General features: G+C 41.6%; 1 protein-coding gene across 8 annotated transcripts in view; it reads right to left on the bottom strand.

Annotated features, from left to right (window-relative positions):
• The window catches only part of CTNND2 (catenin delta 2), a 1,073,049-nt gene that overhangs the window by 452,741 nt on the left and 596,538 nt on the right, over positions 1 to 23,770 (bottom strand). For 5 of the 8 annotated variants that reach the window (XM_006120137.4, XM_006120139.4, XM_075921468.1 and 2 more), the window contains 2 exons: positions 17,364 to 17,536; positions 2,754 to 3,318 (listed from right to left, as the gene is read on the bottom strand). In XM_006120137.4, coding sequence (XP_006120199.1) covers positions 2,754 to 3,318; positions 17,364 to 17,536 — 738 coding nt within the window. Of the gene's footprint in view, positions 1 to 2,753; positions 3,319 to 3,968; positions 4,201 to 17,363; positions 17,537 to 23,770 lie in introns of those variants that run through there. The other 3 variants (XM_014572042.3, XM_075921470.1, XM_006120142.4) reach the window with 3 other exon arrangements.

Genomic DNA, 23,770 nt, shown 5'->3' with positions numbered 1-23,770 from the left:
GTATAAAAAGCCTTTCAACAAATACCGCATGTGACACTCCAAAACCTAAAAGAAGAACTGACACAACAAACATTTTAAAAGTAGAATCCAAAATCAAAACCACAAGGTACCTGTTCAGCATAAAAGGGACTGTGATGAAGAACTGACATAAGGCCTTATTCTCAGGCACATAATAGCATGCAAAATCCTTCAGTCAGATGGTACATCCAAAGACAATAATATATATAAAACAGTTTACACAAAGGGAGTCTAACCACATGACAAACCAAGCAACGTGTTATTAGGAAGTAGTTGGCTAATGCCAGGATTCCTCAGGAGTGGATACACCATATCCTGTGACTGCTGGCAGTAAACAAGTAATGAAAAGAGTTTCAAGTCTAAGAAATAAAAAAGGGCCCTGCCGACTTCTTAAAAGGGACCTTCATATGATTTTTAAAATGAGTTTGCTATTTTTTTTTTTTTTTGCTACTTTTTACAAATAAGGACTAACAGTTCCTCTACTCCTTCCATGAATATGTCTATTTATAGGGACACAAAACAAAACAGGAATGTCAAGTCTGCTTTGGGGAGGACACTTCTGGGTCATCAAAGGGATGTACACCATGAACCCTCTGACATTAGTTGAGGAGACAGTATCCTTTTTAAGTTAACAAAGCTATTCCATGTCAAGTGTTAATTAGTCATTGTCACCAGAGTTAAATAAGTGTTAAGATAACAAAAAACAAAGCTTTGCTCAATTTCACTAGTTTACAAGGCATGATATTGTCTTCCTGTACTTCTGAAAAATACATGGATTTCTAATGCAATAAACAAGCAGCAACACACCTTTTTGACAAAAAAAAAGTACACATCATAAAGAAGAAAATGGGGAGAGGGGTGGATACAAGCCCATTTTCTTATTTGCAGGCTATTTGTAATGCTTAATAAATTACTGGCTTTAAAAATGTGCTTTTTCACCTTGCAGTACTGTAGGTCCAAAATTCCCTTGCTTATAAGACCACTATTTAGATCTGGCTAACACAAATGAAAATGTATTTTTAAAAATGTTAAGATAAGTATAGATATCAGTGTTTTCTGGTTCTAACTTTTTGAGAGTAGGGTGTGCAAGAAAAGTTCATAAATTAATGTATCATCACTAGTGGTGTTAACAGTTCAGAACAAAATATAATGCTGTATTGTCAGGGAGACAGGGTCATAAGTATTATCTCTGTTCTGAAAGTATTGGAGATGGTTCACAGGACTTGTGCTGGGACTCTAAGGGGCGGGGGAGGGGAGGATTCCTCACTGTCCTTTGAAGCAAACCATCTGGCCAACAAAGGAGTTGTGTTGATAGGCTATAGAAGATGTTTCATCCCCCAAGGATGTTTATGACAATACAAAGCTTATCAGCTCTTAAAGCAAGTAAGGGGAAATAATAAAGACTTTTTTAGAATGCCTACAGTTAAACATCACTGCTCTACAGATTGGTTGTAAATAGTAAGAAAGCCAGAAGAATCTTGATTATCAGACTTAAAAGAAACATTTTAAACAAAATTTATCTTTTGACTTGCAGACATTGACAATTTATTCCATGCTTATTTAAATTGTACAGAGCAATTTTCTTACTCCATAAAAATGAAACGCAGTCTAAACTACAAAATATTGAACATATTTAACTCATTTGTTAACAGTATTTTATAAGGCGATATTGTATACATTGGGCAGAACAGTGTGTTTTCTTGAGATGTGTGGAAAACAAGAGACCATCAAGAGGTTTGTGTGTATAAATTCTTATAAATGCTCAACAAAATACCAAATGAAGAAGAGTTCTCTGTAAGCTCAAATGCTTTTCTCTTTCACCAACTAAAGTTGGTTCAATAAAAGATATTACTTGACCTACTCTGTCTCTCTGAGAAAAATACCACTTCATCCGTGAAAGGAGTAAAGAGTATTTGACAGCAGAGGAGGACAAGTTGTCCAAAGTTCTCTCTTTGGACCTCATTCAGGTAATCCTACTTATGAAATCTTTTATGCATATTAAACCTAGACATTAAATGTGACAAACTCTGATTCTTTTGCTAGCTGGACTCCTTTGATTCAATTGTTATTTTAGGAGAATTCCCAAATAACTTACAGGAAAATTGAAGTAGAAGCTAGCACTATCTTCTTAGCAGTCACCTAATTTAATCTATTTTTTTGGACAGCATAACACTAAAATTGCATATGATGCTGCTGGCATTTTTGGGGTGGTAGAAGTGGGTAAAGGAGAATTGATTGCAAAAGGGCACTTGGGTAACCTGCTCGATATATCTAGCAAATCCTTTTATGTATCCCCTTAATCTTCAAATTTATCTATTTATGTCAGATAAGAGAACATATGAGCACAGTGGCTGTTACTATAGCAATGAAACTCAAATGAATTTTAAAAGAGAACAAAAATTCATCATACAATAGTTTTCAAAAAGACCCTCCAAATTCTTTACTCTTCCTAATCCCTTAACATTTACTCTTCCTAATCCCTTAGCATCTTGTATTTATTAATTTGTCTTATATGCAGCTGCTGCTATCTGGATACACTGCTTGCAAGAGACATATTTAAAACACAAGTTTTAAAACAAGATATAGTTCACAATTAATCTTTTTTCCTCCCTTATTCATGTAAATGTAATAATGTAAGCCAAAAATAAAAACATTCTGACACTAAATGAGACCGCTCATGCATGCAATGAACAAAGCACTTAAAGAGTTACAGATGAAAAATTGGCATCATTTACCTGCCAGGGTGCCAGGTCTCTGTAGGGTAGCAGTGGCATAGAGTTCCTGGGAATGCTTGCTGTATTGATCTGATGTATGGACAAGCCGTTTGGTAGGCGACAGAGTAGCATAAGTGCCAATGGTGGAGCTTAGCTGATGTATAGGAGAGGAGGAAATATTAGACTGAATGGTGGGTGGAGAAGTCACACGAATTGGGGAAGGAGAAAGTCCCGCTGAAGAGACAACAATATTGATTGGTGAGCTGGTGCTATAAGACTTGGCTAGTCGGCTTGGAGACTGCTTGGGAGACGAGACCCGCTGTGTGGTGCTGTATCCAGCGCTCTCCGATGCTGAACCCACCCGCTGGAGCTTGGTTGGAGAGCCCACCTGCTGCATGGACAGCGGGGAGCTCACTCTCTGGGCTGGCAGAGTGGAGCTGGAGTAATAAAGTGTTGAAGAATGCTGGGAATCAGGCAAATGGAACGCGCTCCCATGGCTTGGCACAAAGGACTCTCTTGACTGAGAAGCAGCATGTGACTGAGAAGGTTCAGATCCAGCTAAATGGGCTGCTCGACTAGTGGTGCCCTGTACCGAGGAAAGAAAACAGAACCATCAGAAAGAGACGGAAAAGAAAAACAGGAAAGGAGTTCAGTACATCTTTAATCCAGCCTTGCAAAATTTAACCCCTCCCTGCTATACAGAATTCAGTACGACAGGAAAAAATGAAACTAAACAAAATCCCTTTTATGACCTTAATAAGGTTTGAACCAAATGCCTTTAGGATTAAAAGACTAATCTGCTAAAACATTTTTGTCCTTCAGGAGAAAAGATTTCACAATTCAAGTACAAAATAGCAAAAAGTCCCCTTTATGTTTCAAGTTGATACCTGGTTTAATGCATATTTTATTGTTACAGAACTGCTGAAAATTGTTATTAAATAGTTTTGTGTCCTGAAACACAATGACATATTTAGTTTATCCACCAAACATTTAGTCTGAAGAGCTTTTTTTAACACAATACCGTCACAAACATTAATTTTGTTTACGTTCCCCATGTTTGCTCACTAAAAAAACCCACGGGACTTCAAGAAGCATTTTAGATGACCATCTTTCTTCATTGAAAAGCAATTAACATCCCTGTAATGATCAGAGACTAGTCAGGATAATACACTCCTCAAAATCTGCTGCTGCTGCGACCACACAGACTGAATTCTGTCATTAAAATAAAATAAATACACTTTAAAAGGAGCTGTAGACACATCAGACTTTTGCAGTTGTAAATGAATTATGCTTTCCAGTACAGCGAATGTTGCAACCGAAATCGAAGCTATGAAAAAAGCAGAACAAAAATGTCACCCTTCCTAGCTTGTGAAAACCCAGCTCCACTTCTCTCTCTCTCACTGCCTGAGTGTATGCCTTCTCTCTCTCTCTCTCTCTCTCTCTCTCTGTCTCTGTGTTTCCTTTAAAGAGCCCCCTGCAGCTGTGTCTTCAGAAAGAAAGGCATTACTTCTTATTTATTTACAAAGCACAAAAGAAAAGGAGGGCAAAGGAGGAGCTGAAGAGGGGGTGTGTACTTTCCTGAATCCCATCCAGAAAGAAAAAGGAATTTGCATTTGAATGAAAACAGTACATTGTCAGCCACTTCTGCACAGGAGGTCTTAGATCTTCCTAGCAATATGTAGTGCATCACAAAGTTTTCCTAAAGTCTTGTAATTTAGATACCCACAGAGAGAATACCCAGCAGATGCTCCCTGTTAAAAATTTCAACTATGTGCCTGAGCCCTTTCTAAAACAGAAAAGAATAGAATGTGCAGTCTTATCTTCATCCATAGACAGCATTCCAATTTTTATCAGGGATCTTAGGCTCAAGAGATCATCTGTGGCTGTTAATCTGGTAACATTAAAATCCTCTAATAACAGCACCCTGGAGTGAGAGATAGCTGAGCATTCTGTTGCAAGGCACTCTAGTTTCAAATACATTTCCCTCTTCTTTTTTTTTTCCTGATCATGCAGAGAATTATTTGAAACCTTCAATAGCACTCCAAATCCTGAAAGTTGATAGTGCATTTGAAACATTCCAGTTGATGCTTTTTGGATTTTTTAAAAAATTCTTCAGTCCAAAATGTATTTTAAAAAGAGAAAACTTTTTCAAAATACTGCAAATGCCAAATACTGGAAAAATACTAAATTTTCCAATGATAAACTTCCAGAAATACTTGTATAGGCATTATTTGTATTAGTATTTGGGTGGGGATTGATTGTTTGTTTTTTAAATGGTGACTGTATGAAAGCAAATGAAGGAAATGGGGGAGAGGCAATTTTTCCCTTGAAAACATTTCTATTTATTTTTACTTAATTTCAGTGAATTACTTCCTGGATGAATTTTCCCAGTATATGAGTAAAGGAATAACAGACTATTAGTATAAGTTTCTGTAAACTTGTAGTCTGTGAGCTCCCCTATAGCGAAATCTCTTACTGTTATTTTTACTTCTCTTTTATAGCTGGGGCTCATTCCATGATTATGTGTTTTACACATACTGCTGGCAAGAAAATTCAAATACATTTTAATCTTGGTATTGATATTAAGAGGCTATATGCACTATTATCACACAAATTATGTGTTTCAAAGGACTTTTCAGCTTTGTATTTCAGGAAGGTAATAGACATAGACGTTAATAGTAGAGAGTTGCTAAAGTGCCCAGAACATGAAGGCCTTTCACAGGAGAATTCACAATATCAAATGTCATGGATTTCAAATGACCAAAAAACTGTTTCACATACTAAAAAAAACCCAAGATATGGACTTGTAAAACTACTGAAACCACAGAAAAAAAAATGCTGCAACCAATTCACCATAGAAACCACAATGAAGTCAATGGACAGCAGGGATAATAACAAAGGACACATCTACACAGCAGGGCCAAAGGTGAAATAAGCTATGCAACTTGAGCTACATCAGTTGCATAGCTAAATTCAAAATAGCTTTATTTTGGCTTTTGGTGCTGTCTACATAGAAGAAGTCCGAGTTAGAACACTCTTCCTTCGACTTCCCTTACTCCTCGTGAATTGAGGGTTACAGGAGTCGAAGTGAGAAGTTCTCCAGTCCAACATTATTATGACATTATGTCAAAATAACTGTTTGTAGTGTAGACGTGGACTGTTATTTCAGACTGTTATTGTCAGTTGTTCTAAAATAACACTGCTATGTAGATGTACCCTAAGGTTCCACTGTTCATCAACTATGTTGATATTATGCAATCTCACTGACTGACCTGAAGACCACAGTATTAAACATGAATCCACAAATATGTCCACTATTCTGGTTAAACAGCCAACCCATTATAACACTACTCAGAAAAATAAAAAAATATATATGGCAGTGATATATAGTTATTATATCAACATTTTTTAAAAGCTAGTTTCATTCTGGACTATATCTCTGCTTAAAAAGAGAAGAATTCCAAATAATCTAGCAGGTTCCAGGAATCGAGAAATGTATGGGGCACAACTGTGGATGGCAGCTTGGTCTAACCTGTATGAAAAATGAGCTTGCCCACAAAGAGTTCTCTAAGGCTACGTCTAGACTGGCCCCTAATTCCGGAAGAGGCATGCAAAGCAGGTAAGTCAGAATAGGGAAATCCGTGGGGGATTTAAATATCCCCTGCGGGATTTAAATAAACATGTCCGCCTCTTTTTTTCCGGCTTAGGGAAAAGCAGGAAAAAAGCGTCTAGACTGGTGCGATCCTCCGGAATAAAGCCCTTTTCTGGAGGATCTCTTATTCCTACCTGAAAGTAGGAATAAGAGATCCTCCGGAAAAGGGCTTTATTCCGGAGGATCGCGCCAGTCTAGACGCTTTTTTCCTGCTTTTCCCCAAGCCGGAAAAAAAGCGGCGGACATGTTTATTTAAATCCCCCACGGATTTCCCTATTCTGACTTACCTGCTTTGCATGCCTCTTCCGGAATTAGGGGCCAGTCTAGACGTAGCCAGTGGGTATGTCTACACTGCAGTGCTATTTCGACATACTTCAGGTATTATCTGTAAACCTCATTCCATGAGGACTAAAGGACATTTTGAAAGGGTAGTTTATTTTGAAATTTAGTATTGGGTATACAGCACCAAATTATGAAATAATCTATTTCTAAATTAACTCAAAATAAGATACATAATTTGCATAGCTCAAATTGTGTAGCTTATTTTGAGGTAAGGGTGTGTCTGCACCCTAACAGTCCAAAGAAGACAAATAATCCTTGTTGGGATTCAATACTCAGAAGAATCAAAAGTACATTCTGCAAGGAATAAGTGGACAATGGGATGGCGTGCTGCCTTCCTGGAGTCAGGATATTAGACTTTAAATTTGTTAGGCTACTAAAGTCTAGTGGTAGATGTAACATCCTATATCATATGTGGCATCTTGGATCAAAGTTCACAACATTATACGGTTATGGTATACTTTGTACAAAGTATACTTTGTGCAGGGTTTTCTGAAAACTCATAATCTACTGAACATCACTGTCTTGTTAAAATGCATACATCACCATTGTATATGGAGTTATGAGATTTTACTATATGATAATGAAATATATTGTAATTCTGAGGAACGCCAATAGACTGGCTTCTCAGGAAGAAAAAAGGACTAACCACAGGTGTTAAAATAGTAATTGCTGAAGTAACCATTCACCAGCAGGGGAGACAGTAAACATAGACATTTACAATTCACATTAAAGATGTTTCAAATCTCATGTACACAAAGAACTGTTTTGTCTACATCCTAGTGAGGGATAATCCTCAAAAATGGGAGAAAAAATAAAAGAATGCAGAACTCGCTACACACAAATTTCTTCTCCTTCTTCATCTCTACTCATGGCAGCAAGATTGCTTGAAAGACTACAGGAAGCGTCATTGAAGTACGGGGAGTGGTCTTGGCTGGAAGGTTTCTAAACAGTACAGATTGCTGAAAACTTTTGGGTGAGAGAAACCTTTTTGCTTTTAAACCCAATTAGCCTTGGCAAAGTTTAAGAATTAGCTTGCATTTTTATAAACCTTTTTATTTCTTTTGTAATCAACTCTGACTTTTGAGCCTTATTACTTATAAATCACGTAAAATCTATATTTTTCTAGTTAATAAACTCATTTGATTGTTTTACCTGGATTCAGTGAGTTTCGATTGAAGCGCTAGGGGAACTTTTCCTGAGACAGCAAGGCTGATGAATACAATCATTCCCCATATTGGAATGACAGACTATCTATGAACTTGCAATATTCAACATTGCAGTTTGGCGCAAAGCTAGGGGTGATGGATTAATGGGTGTCACGCTGTATCTATTCAAGGATGGCTGGGATACTATACATGTCAAGATCTGGGAATGATTTTACATGCCAGTGACTGTGCATTAATAGGTCAGGAGCAGTTGTTCTCATAGGAAAGCATCATTAAGACACCCTACCTAGAGAGTTAGGGAACACAACAATTCAACAATCCAGTTGATCAGTTCAACAATACAGGTTGCAGTTTTGGGAATGTCACAGCAAGAAAGAAGAAGTGGGACCACTAAGCACTGAGGCTAGGTGAAGATTCAAGATAATCTAGGCATGACTCAACACGTAAATCAGGGGTGGAGAACCAAAGCCCTGGGGGCTGGATGTGGCCCCTGGCTTGCCTGGATCCAGTCCCCGAAGCTCAGCCCTCCCGCCCAGCACTAGGGAGCCCATGCTGGCACTCCAGCCCTCTACTCCCACTCCACCCCGGGGCTAGAGCACACAAGAAGTACTAGGCAGAGCCCTCCTAGGCTCTGGTATGAAAACGGAATGTGCAGAAAGTCTTTCTCCTGAGTTGGGGGCCACATCAGAGAGGATTTTTTTTTCTTCTCACTTGTGTGTGGCCCCCGACTGATTTTTCTGTGGGTCAGCAGCCCACAATCCAAAAAAAGGCTCCCCACTCCAACATAAATGAATACTTTGCCTTAGTTTTTAACAAGGTAATGAGGATCTTGGAGACAGGGACCCTCTGGCTAATGGGAACAAGGATAAGTAAAAATGACCACATCCAAGGAGGAAGCAACATTCAAACCGCTTAATGAGCCCAAATCATGGAGTCTGGAAAATCTCCATCCAAGATTCTTAAAGGAATTGGTATACTGCAAGCCCCACAACAAGGATTTTTAATGAATCCGTAAATTTGGGGCATATACCTCGTAAATGGAAAATTAGAGAGAATATGCATTTAAGAAAGGAACAAAAATGATCAGGGAAACTATTCATTCAACCTCACTTGTATGCAAGGTCTTGAGACAAATTTTTGAAAGAGAGAATAGTTAAGGATATAGAGGTAAATGGCATAAAATACAATATGATTTTTACAAAGAATGGATTGTGCCAGACCAACTTGATCTTTTTGAGAATGGATTTTCTAGAGATAGACGATTCAGTAGATCTAGTCTACCTGTATTTCAATAGCACATTTAATACAGTTCCACATGCAAAATGATAAATTGGAGAGAATGAGGATTAGTAGAAAATCATACTAGTGGTTTGTACTTGATTCGTGCAACACATAAATGCTTCTTTTTCATCAACTGTCATTTGACATAATTAATATTACAGTTGTGCCTGGGGTAAGGAGTATCAAAGACAGACCTTGTAAAACACAAGATATTCAGCATTCTATGTGAAGAGCAAAAAATTAAGGACAAACCTAGTTCCTACTTCAGTCAGCAGTTGTACTTTCCATTGACTTTAACAGAGCAGGGCTGTAAAATTGACTAACAGCATGTTAGAAGATTCCTTAGAGGAGACCAGTAGAAATGATTGCATGAAATTACATAGGCCAGATATGGGCATTTTCCTCATTCATTTCATGCTGCTTACAATCTTTAAAGACAGCACCACTTATCTGTTTACACAAAACTATAAATCCAAAAGTCATACTAGTTTGACAAATGGACTTTTGATGATCTCACCTAGTGTGTACTGTGCTTCCCATGCCACATTTACTGACAATATTATTTGCAGAATTTTACAGGATTTTAAAATATTGCACATTTTTTAAGCACAGAATTTTAAATTTTTGGCACAGAATTTCCTTAGGGAGTATACAGTGGCAGTAGCTGTACTGGGGATCCAAAGCACTAGCATAATGCAGTTCTATTTTCTATGTTCCATTAATAAAAACTATTCATGTGAACAACTCTATTTGTTATCGAGTGCCACATAAACTGTAAATTGAACTCAGATTTGCTCTGTTTCTTTTTATGGTCAAGACAACTTTTCATGTCCAAATTTGAAATTCAGCTTCAAATGCACCATCTGCTCATCCTGCCAGAGGAACTGTCATGCCACTATTTTGGATGTTGTTTGGGTAGAACACCTAGCACCTGCCATAAAGGTTTTGAAACATACATTCAAATGGCTACTGGTCCAGTCCTTCAGCATTTAGCAGCACAGGCAAGTGTGCAATGGAGACTTCCTGCTGCTGCCTCAGACTCTGCAAAGGCAGTGGGATCCACCTACTCATATGCAGAGTTCCCATAATATGAAAAGTCATTCATATTTTTGTAATAAAAAGCGATGACAACTATGGACTCTGACAAAGAGCCCTTAATTACAGGACATAATAGGATTTAACAGGTCATACTTTTAAGTCCTGTTTTCAATAAGGAAACTGAAATAACCCAAAACATAAAAATTAACTATAAGAATTTTTTTAGGTATATCAGAAGCAGCAGGCCTGCCAAACAGGCACTAGAGACACTAAAGTCAAAGGTATTAAAGGAGCACCCAAGGAAGATAAAGCCCATTGCAGAGAAATTGCATGAATTCTTTTAATCAGTCTTAATTGCAGTAGATGTAGGAAAGGTGCCTGCACCGGAACTATTCTGTTTAGTTGCTACATCTTGAACTATCATCCTAAACTGATGTGTCAATAGAAAAAGTTTTATGAACAAATTGATACATTAAACAGTAATAAGTCTTCCGGACGAGATGGTGTTCACCCAAGAATTCTGAAGAAATTCTAAGAGGAAACTGCAGAACTACTAACTGTGGTATGCAACTTATTGCTGAAACAAACCTCTGTACAAAATAACTGGAGGACAGCTTACACAATGCCTTAAAAAAAAAAGAAGGGCTTCAGAGGAGATCCTCTTATGATCGGTAAGCCTAAGGATACGTAGAGACTACATGCCTTTTTCGAAAGAGGCTTTTTTGAAAGATACTTTCAAAAAAGCCTCTTACAAAAAAGAGCGTCTAGACTACAACCAGTACTTTTGAAAAAGCAAGTTGCTTTTTCGAAAGAGAGCACCGAAGCAGTCTGGATGCTCTCTTTCGAAAAGGCACAGTTTGCATTACATAGCGCCTTTTTTCGAAAGAGCACTTTCAAAAAAAGGCATTACTCCTTGTAAAATGAGATTTTCTGCGTCAAAAAAACTGCCGTGTTCTTTCGATTTACTTTCGAAAGAATGCGGCAGCAGTCTAGACACAGGGGAAGTTTTTTCGAAAAAAAGGCCACTTAAAAAAAAAAAAACAATCTAGACACACCCTAATTTTAGTACCAAGCAAATCAGTTGAAACTACAATATAGAGCAGAATTATCAGACACACAGAGGAAAAGGGGAAGTCATACTTCTCTAATCTATTTAAATTTTTGGAGAGTGTTAACCAAAATGTGTATAAAGATGTTCCAGTAAATATGGTTGGGTCTGAAAGAACCCCTTTATTGTTACCTGATACACTATTTTTATTATCTTTGTACAAAATATGCCTTGAAGTATCATTTCATAATTAATAACTTAATGCTCCATAATATCATGGCAAAATATATGTAACCAACATTATATGTAAAGTCATGAAATCCCTCTGTGTGATGTTATTGGAACATGTTCAAAATTACACAGCCCTATGTAGGTAAAACCTGTTGAATACATCTGTTCCCAAACAGAGTGTTTGCCTCAACTGACATATAAACAGTAAAAAGAATCCTTGACACATCAAGGGGAGAAAATGGCAGGAGGCAGAGCTAATTGTCATTTCAGCAAACACAGGTGAGGAGAAAGAGCACAGAGCCTCCTTTACCATAAGACTCTATTGGGTCGCTTTCTTTACTGTTTGAATAAACTTTACTTTGAAAGGTACCCTCAGAAGAATCCACTTCAGAAGTTCACTGGGCTGTAAAAGAGAGTGACAGAAAACCCCAACTTCTCTCTTTCACGAAGGAAGGCAAAGATGCCAGCATCTTTGGACCTCTGGGAAAGATCCTTAGTGAGGATTAGTCAACATCTGACTGGAAGAGTGGGTTTGGAAAAGCCATCTTGAAAAAATTCCTAAACCAAAGATTGTTACATTAAGTTTCAGACATTTAGATGGATGCTTTCACTTTTACTTCCTTATAATCATTTCTAACTTAATTTCTTATTCCTGAATTCACTTAACATACTATTTTATTTTGTTAATAAACTTGTATTTTTTAATCTCAACCGATCCAGTCTGTGTTTAAACTGAAGTATTTGAAAACTCCAGGTAAAGCAGTAAACTGTTTAATACTGAATCCTTATAATAACAACCAATCTTTAATATCTGAACTGTACAGAAGAGGATTTTTTTAAATTCAGTATTGGAAATGTGTGAGAGTCACCCTGCAATTGGTAACCAGGACTAGGGGAAGCCAGAGTATGACTGGTGTGTTGCTGACAGCCTGTTTGTGTCAGAGTTGCTGGACCAGGCAGCAAACATTCAAAGTGTGACTTGCATACTGGTGGCCTGTTTGTGAGCAGCCCAGGTTGAGAAGTATAACAAAGCACTGTGAGGCATCCAGATTTAGGGCAGGCAGTGACTCTACATTTCATGATTCCGCATTTGCACCCATGAATGAAACAATAACGTATTTGGATTTCAGAAAGTCTTTGACTAGGTTCCTCACCAAAGACTCTTAACCAAAGTAAGCTGTCATAGGATAACAGGGAAGGTTTTCTCTTATATCAGTAACTGCCTAAAAATAGGAAACAAGGTAGGAATTAAATGGTTAGTTTTCACAAAGGAGAAAGGTAAAAAGTGGGGTCCCTCCAAGATCTATACTGAGACCAGTGCTGTTCACCATATTAATTTACGACCTGGAAAAGGGGGGTGAACAATGAAGTGACAAAATCTGCAAATGTTACAAAATTATTCAAGACTTTATCCCAACAATGACTGTGAAGAATTATAGGAGAATCTCACAAACTGTGTGACTGGAAAACAAAATGTGCAAAGAAAAGAAAAATATCAGAACTGTCCATATACAACAATGGGTTCCAAATTATTTGTTACCAGTGAGGAAAGAGATCCTCAAAGCATCATGGATACTTCTCTGAACATTTCAGCTCAATATACAGCAGCAATAAAAAATGCTAACCGAATTTAGGGACTTCTAGAAAAGGCATAGAAAATAAAAATATTATAATGCCACTCTGTAAATCTGTGGTGTGCCCACACCTGGAATATTATGTCCACTTCTCTTTGCACCCTCTCAAAAAGAATTTAGTGGACCTGAAAAGGATTCACAGAAGTGAAACAAAGGTGATGATGGGTATGGAACAACTTCAATATAACGAGAAACTAAAACCAGAGCTGTTCAACTTACAAAAGAGACAAAGAAGGGAAATTAGAGAGATTATAAAATGAGAATTTACCATTTCCCACAAAACAGAAAAAAAGAGTCATCCAATGAAATTAATACAGAGCAGATTTAACACAAACAAGATAAAATACTTTTTCCACACAATGCACCTATGGGACTCATTGCCATGGAATGCTGGGATAGTTAAAGGTATCAACAGGTTAAAAAACATCTTTGGTAAGTTCCTGGACAAGAGGCCCATCAATGGCTATTAGCCAAAATAGTCAGGCATGACTACCAGAAGCTGGGATGAGAAGATAGGGGTGTATCTCTCAAAAGAAATCTGTACACTTCCTTTGAAGTTCTAATACTAGTCACTGTTGGAAGCAAAGATACTAGATAAGCCATTGGTCTGATGCAGGATGGCAGTTCTTATACATGGATGCTTTTGATGCCCATAAGAAGGTAACAATGTGCATGTATGTTATTTATTATTCATCTTTTTAAATATGTAATCAATGATTTTCAAGAGTTCTTCCCCAGAAAAATGCCAATGCATTGGTTACATACAATATCCCTCTATATGCAGCCAGTCTCCGAGTTACGAACATATTGACTTATGACCATTTGTATTTACGACCAACCTCCTCTACAGACGGAACCTGAGTTATGAATGAAATCCGCACTTACGAACAGCGTGGCCGTATGTAAGTGAATGTAATCCGACTTATGAACAGATCGAGTTATGACCTAGTGTTTGGTACGTAACTCGTTCCTAAGTCGGGGACCAGCTTATTCAGTTATACAACAGATAGATCATAAGTATAAACTACCTATCTACTGAATCTAACAGGCCCAGTCTGACTAGTAGTGTGTAACTGTGTTATGTTGAATTATTCACATTAAATTTTCAGATCAAAATTTTTCAGTGTTGGATGATAGGGAAGAAATACATAAATATATACTACTAGATTTCTTTGCCTCTGCCCTATGTGGGTTTAAGCAGGATCTTACTTCTCAATCACAGAAATAATATATCATTATAAATATAATAAAACAATATATGTTTTCTAGCCTCAAAGGAATTTATATGTTTCCTTTTCTCTCCTCTTTCTGTCTGTCTGTCTTTCTCCCCCCATCCTTCATTTTTATTCACTTATTTTTAAAAATAACTAGGGGGCTGTGCCCCCTGCTCATTATGCTTGCCAACCCCCCTTTCTCTGGAGGTAGGTGTCTGGACAAGGGTGCAGGAATGAGCTAGGGGCAGGGTGTCTGGCCATAGGTGAGGGGGCAGTGGCAGGCTGGGGGTAGGTGTCTGGCCAGGAGGGAGGATGCAAATGCAGGGGAGGGTGCAGGAGCAGGCTGGGAGTAGGTGTCTGGCCAGGGGGAGAGGGCAGGAGCAGGTTGGGAGTGTGGGGTCTCAGTGGAAGGTGTGAATGAGGGGGCTGGGGGTTCAGGGTCTCGGCAAGGTTGTGAGGGGACTGGGGTGCAGGGTCTCAGGTGGGGATGTATGAGTGACTGAGCTGGGGATGCAGGAGGGGGGAAAGAGGAGGGCACAGTTCCCAGTCTCCCACCACCACCAGGAGCGGGGAGGCCATTCATCTCCCGATCCCCCAGGATGGGGGAGGCAGGAGGAGGAGGCATCACAGCTCCAGGCCGCCCCCCCTCCTGGGAGGAGGAAGACTGCTTGGCTCATGGCCCCCCTGGAAGAAAGAGTGGAAGAAGATGCAGCTCCAAGGGCCCCCCCCCAGGAGGGGGGAGGGTGCACAGCTCCTGCCTCATGGCACCAGGGCGAGAAGGCAGAGAGGAGGCAGGGGGCTATGGGCAGAAAGGGCGGCAGGATGCGGAACGACATATTTACATTACTCTGTCGTCCCGCAGGAAAATGTTTTATATAGAGAGAGAAAACAAAAAACCCGCAAATCCTTGCATTCTTAAAAAATGTTTACTTCCATGTCTCAGTGTCTAGGAGGAAAAGGATGGACCAGTAGTTCAGAGACTACCTTGGGACATGGGAGACCAGGGCTCAACTGCCCACTCTACCACGTCTTGTCTGACCTTGGGCAAGTCTCTCAGAATCTCTGTACCTCAGTTCCTACCTATACAATGGAGATAATAATGCTTACCAATCTCACAGTGGCACTGTCAGGATAAATACGCAAAAGATTATGAAATGCTCTCACATGCACTGAGGAAAAGCAGTATATGAAGTTGCTATTATTACTGCTTTTATCTAACATTTTTTCCTGCCCCTACTTATTATTCCTCTCCCCTGTTTATTTTTCCTCAATCTCTCCCCTCAATCTCACTTCTTTTTGGGGGCTATCCCTGTTCTCCTTGCTCCAATCCAGCAGGAGGGCAGGTATGTCCTCTAGAGAGCTGCAGAGGATAATTATGTGCCAAGACAGCTTTAATTCCCTGAAGCTATCCAGATATGAGATGAGCCCTGAGTAGACTACTAAAAATTAGCGGACTCTGCTTTGTTTCATTTTTCAAATACTGAGACATTTTTATTCAGACCATTGTGAGAACTGAATAATGCATGTCTATCTACATCACATGTAATTATCCAACATCTTCTGCTTTCTCTATGGACTTTATAAAGCTTTGTAAGTTCAACATAGAACTCTGCAGAAGAAATGAACTATGGCATACAACAATATCCTACCATCACATTTACATGAATAACTGAAAGCAATCCTTTCAAAAATTGCTTTGGAAAGCTATTGTTTAGGATGATCAATGAAGAGTAAATTTGTAGGATGCTATGCTTTATATGACTAAGGGGTTGTTTTTTTCTGTAGTACTCACAGGTTTTCCAGATGAATCAAATTATTTGCAGTACATATTAAATATCTGCATGTTGCTTGCCTCAATGGCATTGATGGAGTTTCTCTTTTGTTTCCTTCCTAGATGTCTGTTGTGAAGCAGATCGGGTTTAACCAACCTAAACTGTCCACTAGAACTAAAAATTGAACTGAACTCAATTTTATTGTTTATCCCATCTTTGTGATGTCTGCTGTTAGCAAAAATTAAAATGTTCAGAAGAACATATATTAGGGGGGACGGGGGACACTGTTCTCGTGACATTTCTGATACAGAAAAAACTGGAAAACTCGTAAGAAATGTTCTTCTGAAACTTCCATCCTTGTTTATGGATGGAAGAGGTTCAGATAAAGTGGCAAAACTTTTGGAAGTTTTTATGTAAAATAAAGCTAAACTGCCAGAGGAAAGGAGGGTCCTGAAAGATCACAAAATGGAGGCGTGATGTAAGTATCAGAGCAGAACTGGTTGCAGAAAATCACTCAAACGAGAGCTGTCACGGGAAGGGATTGTCAAAGAGTATGTGGATGAGTATCAGAACTTTTGGATGTTTACTTGAACTGAACTTCCAAACCTTTCAAAACTGTGTTTCTTTGCATACATAAAACAATGGAAGGAGGTCTAGCTACATCTGTGAGGATCCATTCCTTTGGAATGAAGCCAATGTGCCACATGGTAAATTAGATTCTGCAACATTTTCTAACTTCTGTCTATTCACTTCACCCTATTCAGTTTTGATTGTGTTGCACTCAAACAGCTATCACAAGTGATGGAGAACAGTGGTACTGCAGCAAGGCTGCTATTTAGCTGTACAACCACTAATTTTACTGACCATTTGTCCAGAACTATATGTTACTTCAATGATATTTAAATAATGAAAAAAATCCATAAGATAATTATAAAAACATTTGAAAAATTAGATATTAACATCACCCAAAATTTTCAAACGTCACTGTCTAAAATTAGTCACCTAACTTCTCCTTTGGGTACATAAATAAAAGTGGCTTGCAATGTTTTCTTTAAACCAGTATCATTTTATCACTGCATTATGCACAGCAGTTTTAAATTTACAAAATCAAGGATATGGCTTTACCAAATCCAGAACAACAGAAGGGATTCATTAGGATTTGTTGAGACACTAAAAATAGAATAAACTTATTTTCTCAGAGCATCCTGGAACAACATGTGGCATAAAAGATCAACGTTGCTCCTCAAACGTACCTGGCTGTAGCTCTGAATGGCAGCTCTGGCTTGACTGCTGCGGGCTGGGAGCTGTGAGGTTGCTGTTTCACCCAGGGCAAGGGTCTGGTTGCTATGGTAGCTCGCTGAATACTGGAAAGACCCTTCAGGTTTGGAATTGAGCTGAAGTGCACTCTGGGATAGAAGGCTGGGTCCTGTGTTGAAAGTAATTTTGAGCAGTCAGTGACAGTCTCAGTGAAAGAGAAAGTGCATGCATTATTTATCAAGTGTTGCTAGGAATTATCAAATGAGTAGTTCCAGATTTTCACATTTTGGCTTTTCAGAACAAAAAAATCAGGCCAGATAATTTAAAGTGTCACTTTATCACTTAAGCACACTTATGCTGGCATTTTCAAAAAGTAAGCAACATTGTTTAAAAAAGCAAGTTGTCTTATTTGCAAAACAAAGTAACAGGACTTAAATAGACTATAGTATTTGATAATGGAGACCTCTTTTTCCTGATTTTATATATGGTATTCTGTGTTTAAAATCTGTTTTCAAGGTTTTGTTTTATAGACTCTTGTTTAGTTTCTATAATTTAATCCAGTTGTTCAGCAGATGACATAGTGAACAATCCTCCTGAAGCCCCAGCACATTAAATCTATTGATCATCAACAATTTGTAGTTTATATGTGGTGATGTAATACTGTACTTTGGTGCCTGTAGGGAAGAAACACTTTAAAATATTAATAGCTCCTCTCATCATGTAGGACTCACCCTGTCCTCAGTGAATCTCTGATGTCTAGTTTGTCAGCTTATCTTTTCTATCACTGTAATGCACAGTTGGAGAAGAAAGTAAGGAGAGCCTGCTTAAATAGGTATTGACAAAGAGAAAGTTATTTAGAGTGATGGGGAAATTAACCCTACTTTTACCTAATAATTTAGCTGTTCTGTGAAACTAAACCACGCTTTACAATTCATTAAGTTTATTTATAAATGATTTACCATATATTTATATACACACATGCACCTTGAAATTAAATCTCACAATTTTAATACTTAGGAAAGGTGCATGATTGGATAAAATACAAACAACAACACTGTTTTCCTACACTTCTCTGCCAATGTGTGTCAACTTTGACTCTGAGGAACGATCTCACCTTCAGGGTGAGAAAATAGTTCTTTTTTTATCATTGTTACACACACAAGAAAAACCCTACATTCCAATAATATTTCTGAGGTTGCAAACTCGAGCACTCAAGAGTTAGGAAATGCCTGATTTTAAATTTCCCGCTAACCTGTCCCTATTTCAGTCATCTCTTCCCTACCCCAACTGCTTGTCCTTTTCACACTGTCCTTGCCTTTGGGGTATGTCTACACAGCAAAGTTATTTCAGAATAATGTCCATTACTCCAAAATAATTATGCAAGCGTCTACTTAGCAATAGTGTCATTTTGAAATACCGTCTTTTCGCGAATATACCCCGCAGTTTTTGCCATTTAAGTTTAGAAATCCCTGTATATCCCGCGCACGAGTATAGTCCGCGGAGGCGGGGTGTGGGGTTTATTCAGGTGTAGATATATTCCTACCTGCCCCCGCTCCTGTGCACCGTGGCCGCCTGCAGCCTCCCGCTGCTGCGGCTGGCTGCTGAGCCCCACGCCTGCAATTGCTCTGAGATATGGCAAGGGGGCTACAAGGAGGATTTGCAAGGGGGCACAGGGGAGATTGCAAGTGAGTTGCAGGGGGAGGTTGCTAGGGGGCACGGGCGGTTTGAAGCGATCCGCAGTGCGGGCCACCTGCTGCCTGGGACAGGGCTCCGGGCTCTTTCCCTTTGTCAGCCCGGGCTGGGAGCCTCCCACCTTGAGCCTCTGCTGGGGATACTGGGGATTCCTCTGCCCCGGCTCTGGAGCGTTCCCAGCGAGTGAGCCGGGCTCCCGGGCAGGCTTTGCCCCCTGCCTCCACTTCTGGGAGAGCCACGCTGGGAAAAAGTTACTGGGCTGCGCCTTCCCTCCCCCTACCCTTGTAAGTTTCCCCTCGTTGTTCAGCCGCGGGCTGTTCAATCTGGCCCCGGCTCTCTGTGGGGGCAAAGGTGTTTGCGGCTCTCAGCCCCAGCCCGGCAAAAGACTCATCTGGGAAGGGCCCTCAGAGTTGGGGCAGTGGGGGGGGGGGGCATTTTCTGAGGCATGTGCTGCATGGTCTGCCGGGCACTGTGCTCCATGATGCCTGCCTGTGAGCCTGATCCGGGCAGGGGAGAACTCACCCCCCCAGTAGCTTTTGGAGGCCAAGCCTCCCAGCAGGGGAAACACTTACCGCCTGGTTCCTGCACAGCCGCACTCACCCCCAGGTGAGTAAAAAACATTTTGTATACCCCGCACCCGAGTATACCCTGCAGGGGGAGGGGGAGTTTAAAAACTAATATAACCCGCGGGCTATATTTGCTAAAATACGGTAATATCGAAATAATGGGTGGCTTATTCCGAAATCTGTAAACCTCATTCCACGAAGAATAATGCGTCTTCCAAAATAGTTATTTCAAAATAGGGGCTGTGTAAGCAGGGCAGCTGCAGGTATTTCAAAATAAGGGGCCTCCAGCCCTTCCCAAGGTGCCCTGCTGGCTGCTGTGTCCACACTCAGCCAAACTCTATATTCCCCCTTTCTCCTGGATCCAGGAGCAGACCGAGGCGGGCTGTGGCAGCTGGCACCTCAGGCGGAACGCGCAGCTGTAAATGGGCCATCAATGGGGTGACATCATGATCAGGTGCCCCAGGCGCCCCATGACATCATGATCGGGCGCGATTGAACGTGGCACCCTAGGCAACGGCTGAGTTGGCCTATAAGTCACGGGCCGCCCCTGCCTGGATCCCTTAAAGCTGCAGCCTCAGAAGAAAAGGCTTGTGGCAAGCAGGAGGACATGCAGCTGCCATTGCCTCAGAACTTGGCAAATGAGTGACTCCTTTGCTCCCACCCAGCCCTTCACTGCTGCCAGGGACAATTCCCAGGAGCCTGCCAGGAGCCAGAAGAGGAGTGCACTTTCCTGGTCTGGTGTGGAGATCCTGGACCTCACTGAGGTCTAGGGAGAGGAAGCAAACATCCAGGATCTCCACACCAAATGTAGGAATGTGGATGTCTATGACCACAGGGCCAAGAGCCTGTCCAACAAAGGACATATACACACCCAGGAGTAGGTGCAGATGAAGGTGAAAGAGCTCCACCAGGCATATGCCAGGGCGGGCAATTCCTGCTCCGGGGCAGAACCCCACACCTGCCCCTACTATGAAAACCTGGACTACATCCTGGGGGGTAGGGCAGTCCATTCACACCCCTCCCTCCCGGTTGTGGAGTTGGGGGCTCGAGACACCCATCATCGTCCTTGTCGGAACAGAGACGAGGAGGTGGAGGAGCAGGCGGTGCCAGACAAGGCCAGCCGCTATCACCCTCCTGACCCTGGAGTTAGTACCCCTCCCTCTGAACGTGTCCCAGACGTCATCCAAGACCAGAGAAGGAACATCATGTGAGTGCCATCACTTTCCCTACACACAGGGGGTGGAGGTGGTGGGCGGTGAGGAGTAGCTGGGCACTCCTTGCTTGGCTCTTGCAGTTTGGGAATCATGCAGAAGCCTGTACCACACAGCCTCAGGAGGCTGCCACAGAGGACCCTTGTGCTATTGGCCACAGGGTGTCTGGAGAGGCCTGCCATGCTCATGTGCCCAAGGTGGGACACCCTCTCTCGACAAGCCACCTCTGGAAGCAGGCTGGGGACATCCCTTCCCCCCCCCCCCCACTCACTCAGCAATCCCACATATGACACATGGGCATGCCCACACTGTCGGGGCAGCATCCACTCACACAGACATTAGGGCCCCTGTAGGAATGGGCTTACTGGCCAGAGCACACATGGCCTTGCTCCAAGCACGTGGCCTTTGACTGAGCAGAGAACTGTCACTCTCGGCTCACAGATGAGTGCAAGACTCCAGGTACAGTGTTCCCTGGGATGACTTACTGTCTCTCTTTATTCTCCATAGCCTGACCAGCTGTGAGAGGGGGGCAGTCAACACCACCCGGGACAGTCTCCCGAACCCGAGGGACCCGCAGGTGCTGGAGACCCATGGATGACTTCTTGAGGGAGCACCTCAAGGCATTCCAATCCCTGGAGCAGACCATCAACTGCACACTCCAGGAAGACACCAAGCTGCAGTGAGACACCTGGTGGGAACTGCTGGAGCAGGGCCGCACCATCTGCAAGGCTCTGCACTCCCTCATTGCCAGCATGATGCCTACTCCTGCTTCTGCTCCCACTCCTCATCTCTCTGTAGCTCCTCCTCCCACTCCTCTGCCAATACTGCCCCATGGCCACGGTGGCACCTGTACCTGTGGTGGTGGAATTGCCACAGCCAGGTTCCACTCCCAGCCCCAGCCTTAAGCTTCTCCTCACCCATGCTACCACCTCCAGCTCCCTCTTCCCCACTGCAAGGTTCTCATCCCTCCTCTCTCCTCCCTTCTACCAGGTTCTTTCCTGTCTCTCCCCAGTTTCTTTGACCCCAAATAAAAAGAAACAGATTTTATTTTTTCCAAAACAAACTTTTTTTTAATTGTCTTAGCAGGGAAGGGGGGAGGGGCAGAAAGGAGGGGTGTTGGAGGAAAGGCAGAGGAGGCGATGCACAGGTCCCTAGAGAGGAGGCTTAGGGAGAATGTCACTCTGCCCCCTGTGAGAAACTCTCACTCAGGGCCTCCTAGATACCACGGCCCTCTGATGGGCCTACCAGATGGCAGCTGTTCAAAGGCCCTGCACTCACGTGGAGAAGCACTCACGTGGAGCCTGGAGTCAGCGGGACTTCCTGCTGGCCCCTGGCTGCATGCAAGTGCCAGCTTTGAAATGTACAAGAGTCCCCAGCAGTGGCTCTTGTGCATTTCAAAGTGGAAGCACCCTCATGGACTCCCCAGCTGACCCTGGGTTCCATGGAAATGCCGCAGGGAGCTAGGGGTCTCCAGCTGACTCCGGGCTCCATGAGGCACTGCTGCTTTGAAGTACCCTCTCTTCCCTCCCACTTTGCTGCCTCTATCTGATAGAGGCAGCGGGGGGGAGGGGGGAAGGGGATCGATTAGTCGATGCATTTGCACAGGTCTAAACCACTACTCCATGGCTGTGGAGAATCACGTCCAGTGTTTGTAGTCAAATTTATTGGGGACATTTGGATGTATGGGGATAGGTGGGGAAGGGGAGGTCTCAGACACAAAACAAGAAGGTAATTAATAAGTACAGGGAGGTTTCATGATTGTCCTTTCTAGGGTTGTTTCTACGGCATTTTGTGATTTCAGAGTAGAACAAAGTGTTATTTGAGGACTACACATAAAGGCTGAGAAGTGAAAATATTGTGATCTCTTGCCTACAACAGGACAGTGGAAATCCATGATTGTAGGTTGCATATGAAAAGTAAAGTAAAAGATGGTGATGTAAGCTGGCCAAAAAAATAATAATTGGAGGAGGTACTGCTTACAGAATGTTATAGTTAACACCATTTTAAAAGTTAGCATTTCTTAATGTTACCATGTAGATATTATACTTCTTTCTCATTTCTAAATGAACCTCTCTAGGCAGGCACCATCTGTGTTCTGACATGATTTTATTTAGCTGGATGTTCACTTATCATGGGGTGTGGCCAAGTTTCTCCATGGTCCCATAAAGTTTGTTTACAGTCACCAGTCCTGGCTCTCAGCGTTCTGTGCTGTTAGACACAGTCCCAAGGTTGCCAGACTAGAGAGGTTTAACAACCTGTGTAGGTAAACTTGGTCGTACAATGATCTTCACTAGAAAGCCAACATTTGCCAACACAAGGCCAGCAGTGTTGAAATGAGGCTGTGATGAAATGAGGAAGTGCACTCTACAAGATCCCACACTCCCCTTGCCTAATTAGCAACAATGTTGGTAGCAGAACTCCAGGTAGATCCCATACCAACATCTGTGGGAGTCCAAAATAGAAGAGGTCAGGTGGTAAGGCAGCAGGGGTAGGAGCTGAAATGACAAGACTAGACTGAGCTCTCCTTGTTCCACACCACTGGAGTGTGTTGGTACTATTAAAGCGATGACAGAGACCCATGTGCCTAATTACTTGTCTATATGCACTGAAAGGTGGTAGCTTCACATGCACAACTGCCACCTTTCCCAAATTCACGGATTTCACAGTGGCAAGACAGGATCTCTTTATTCATTAGGAAGCAGAAAAGAGCAGCAAATGGGCAGCCTATTGCCCTCCTGTGTCAGAGATTTATAAAGAGTGGCAAGGCCGTGGGATGAAGGTGTGTGAGGTTTAAGAATATGGAATCTCCCCCCTTTTCTTTCCCAAAAGCATGGCAAATGAAGTAGGAGAAGAAAAGCTTTCTTCTTTTGTCAGGAACCTGAGAAGAGCCAGGAAAAGGTAGCCCTTCTCCTCTCTCCCTTCCTAGACAATTAC

This window comes from Pelodiscus sinensis, chromosome 2 (genome assembly GCF_049634645.1).
Source record: "Pelodiscus sinensis isolate JC-2024 chromosome 2, ASM4963464v1, whole genome shotgun sequence".
Lineage (NCBI taxonomy): Eukaryota > Metazoa > Chordata > Testudines > Trionychidae > Pelodiscus > Pelodiscus sinensis.
Note: the sequence above shows the minus strand (reverse complement) of the source record. Positions and strands in the feature narration are given on the sequence as shown.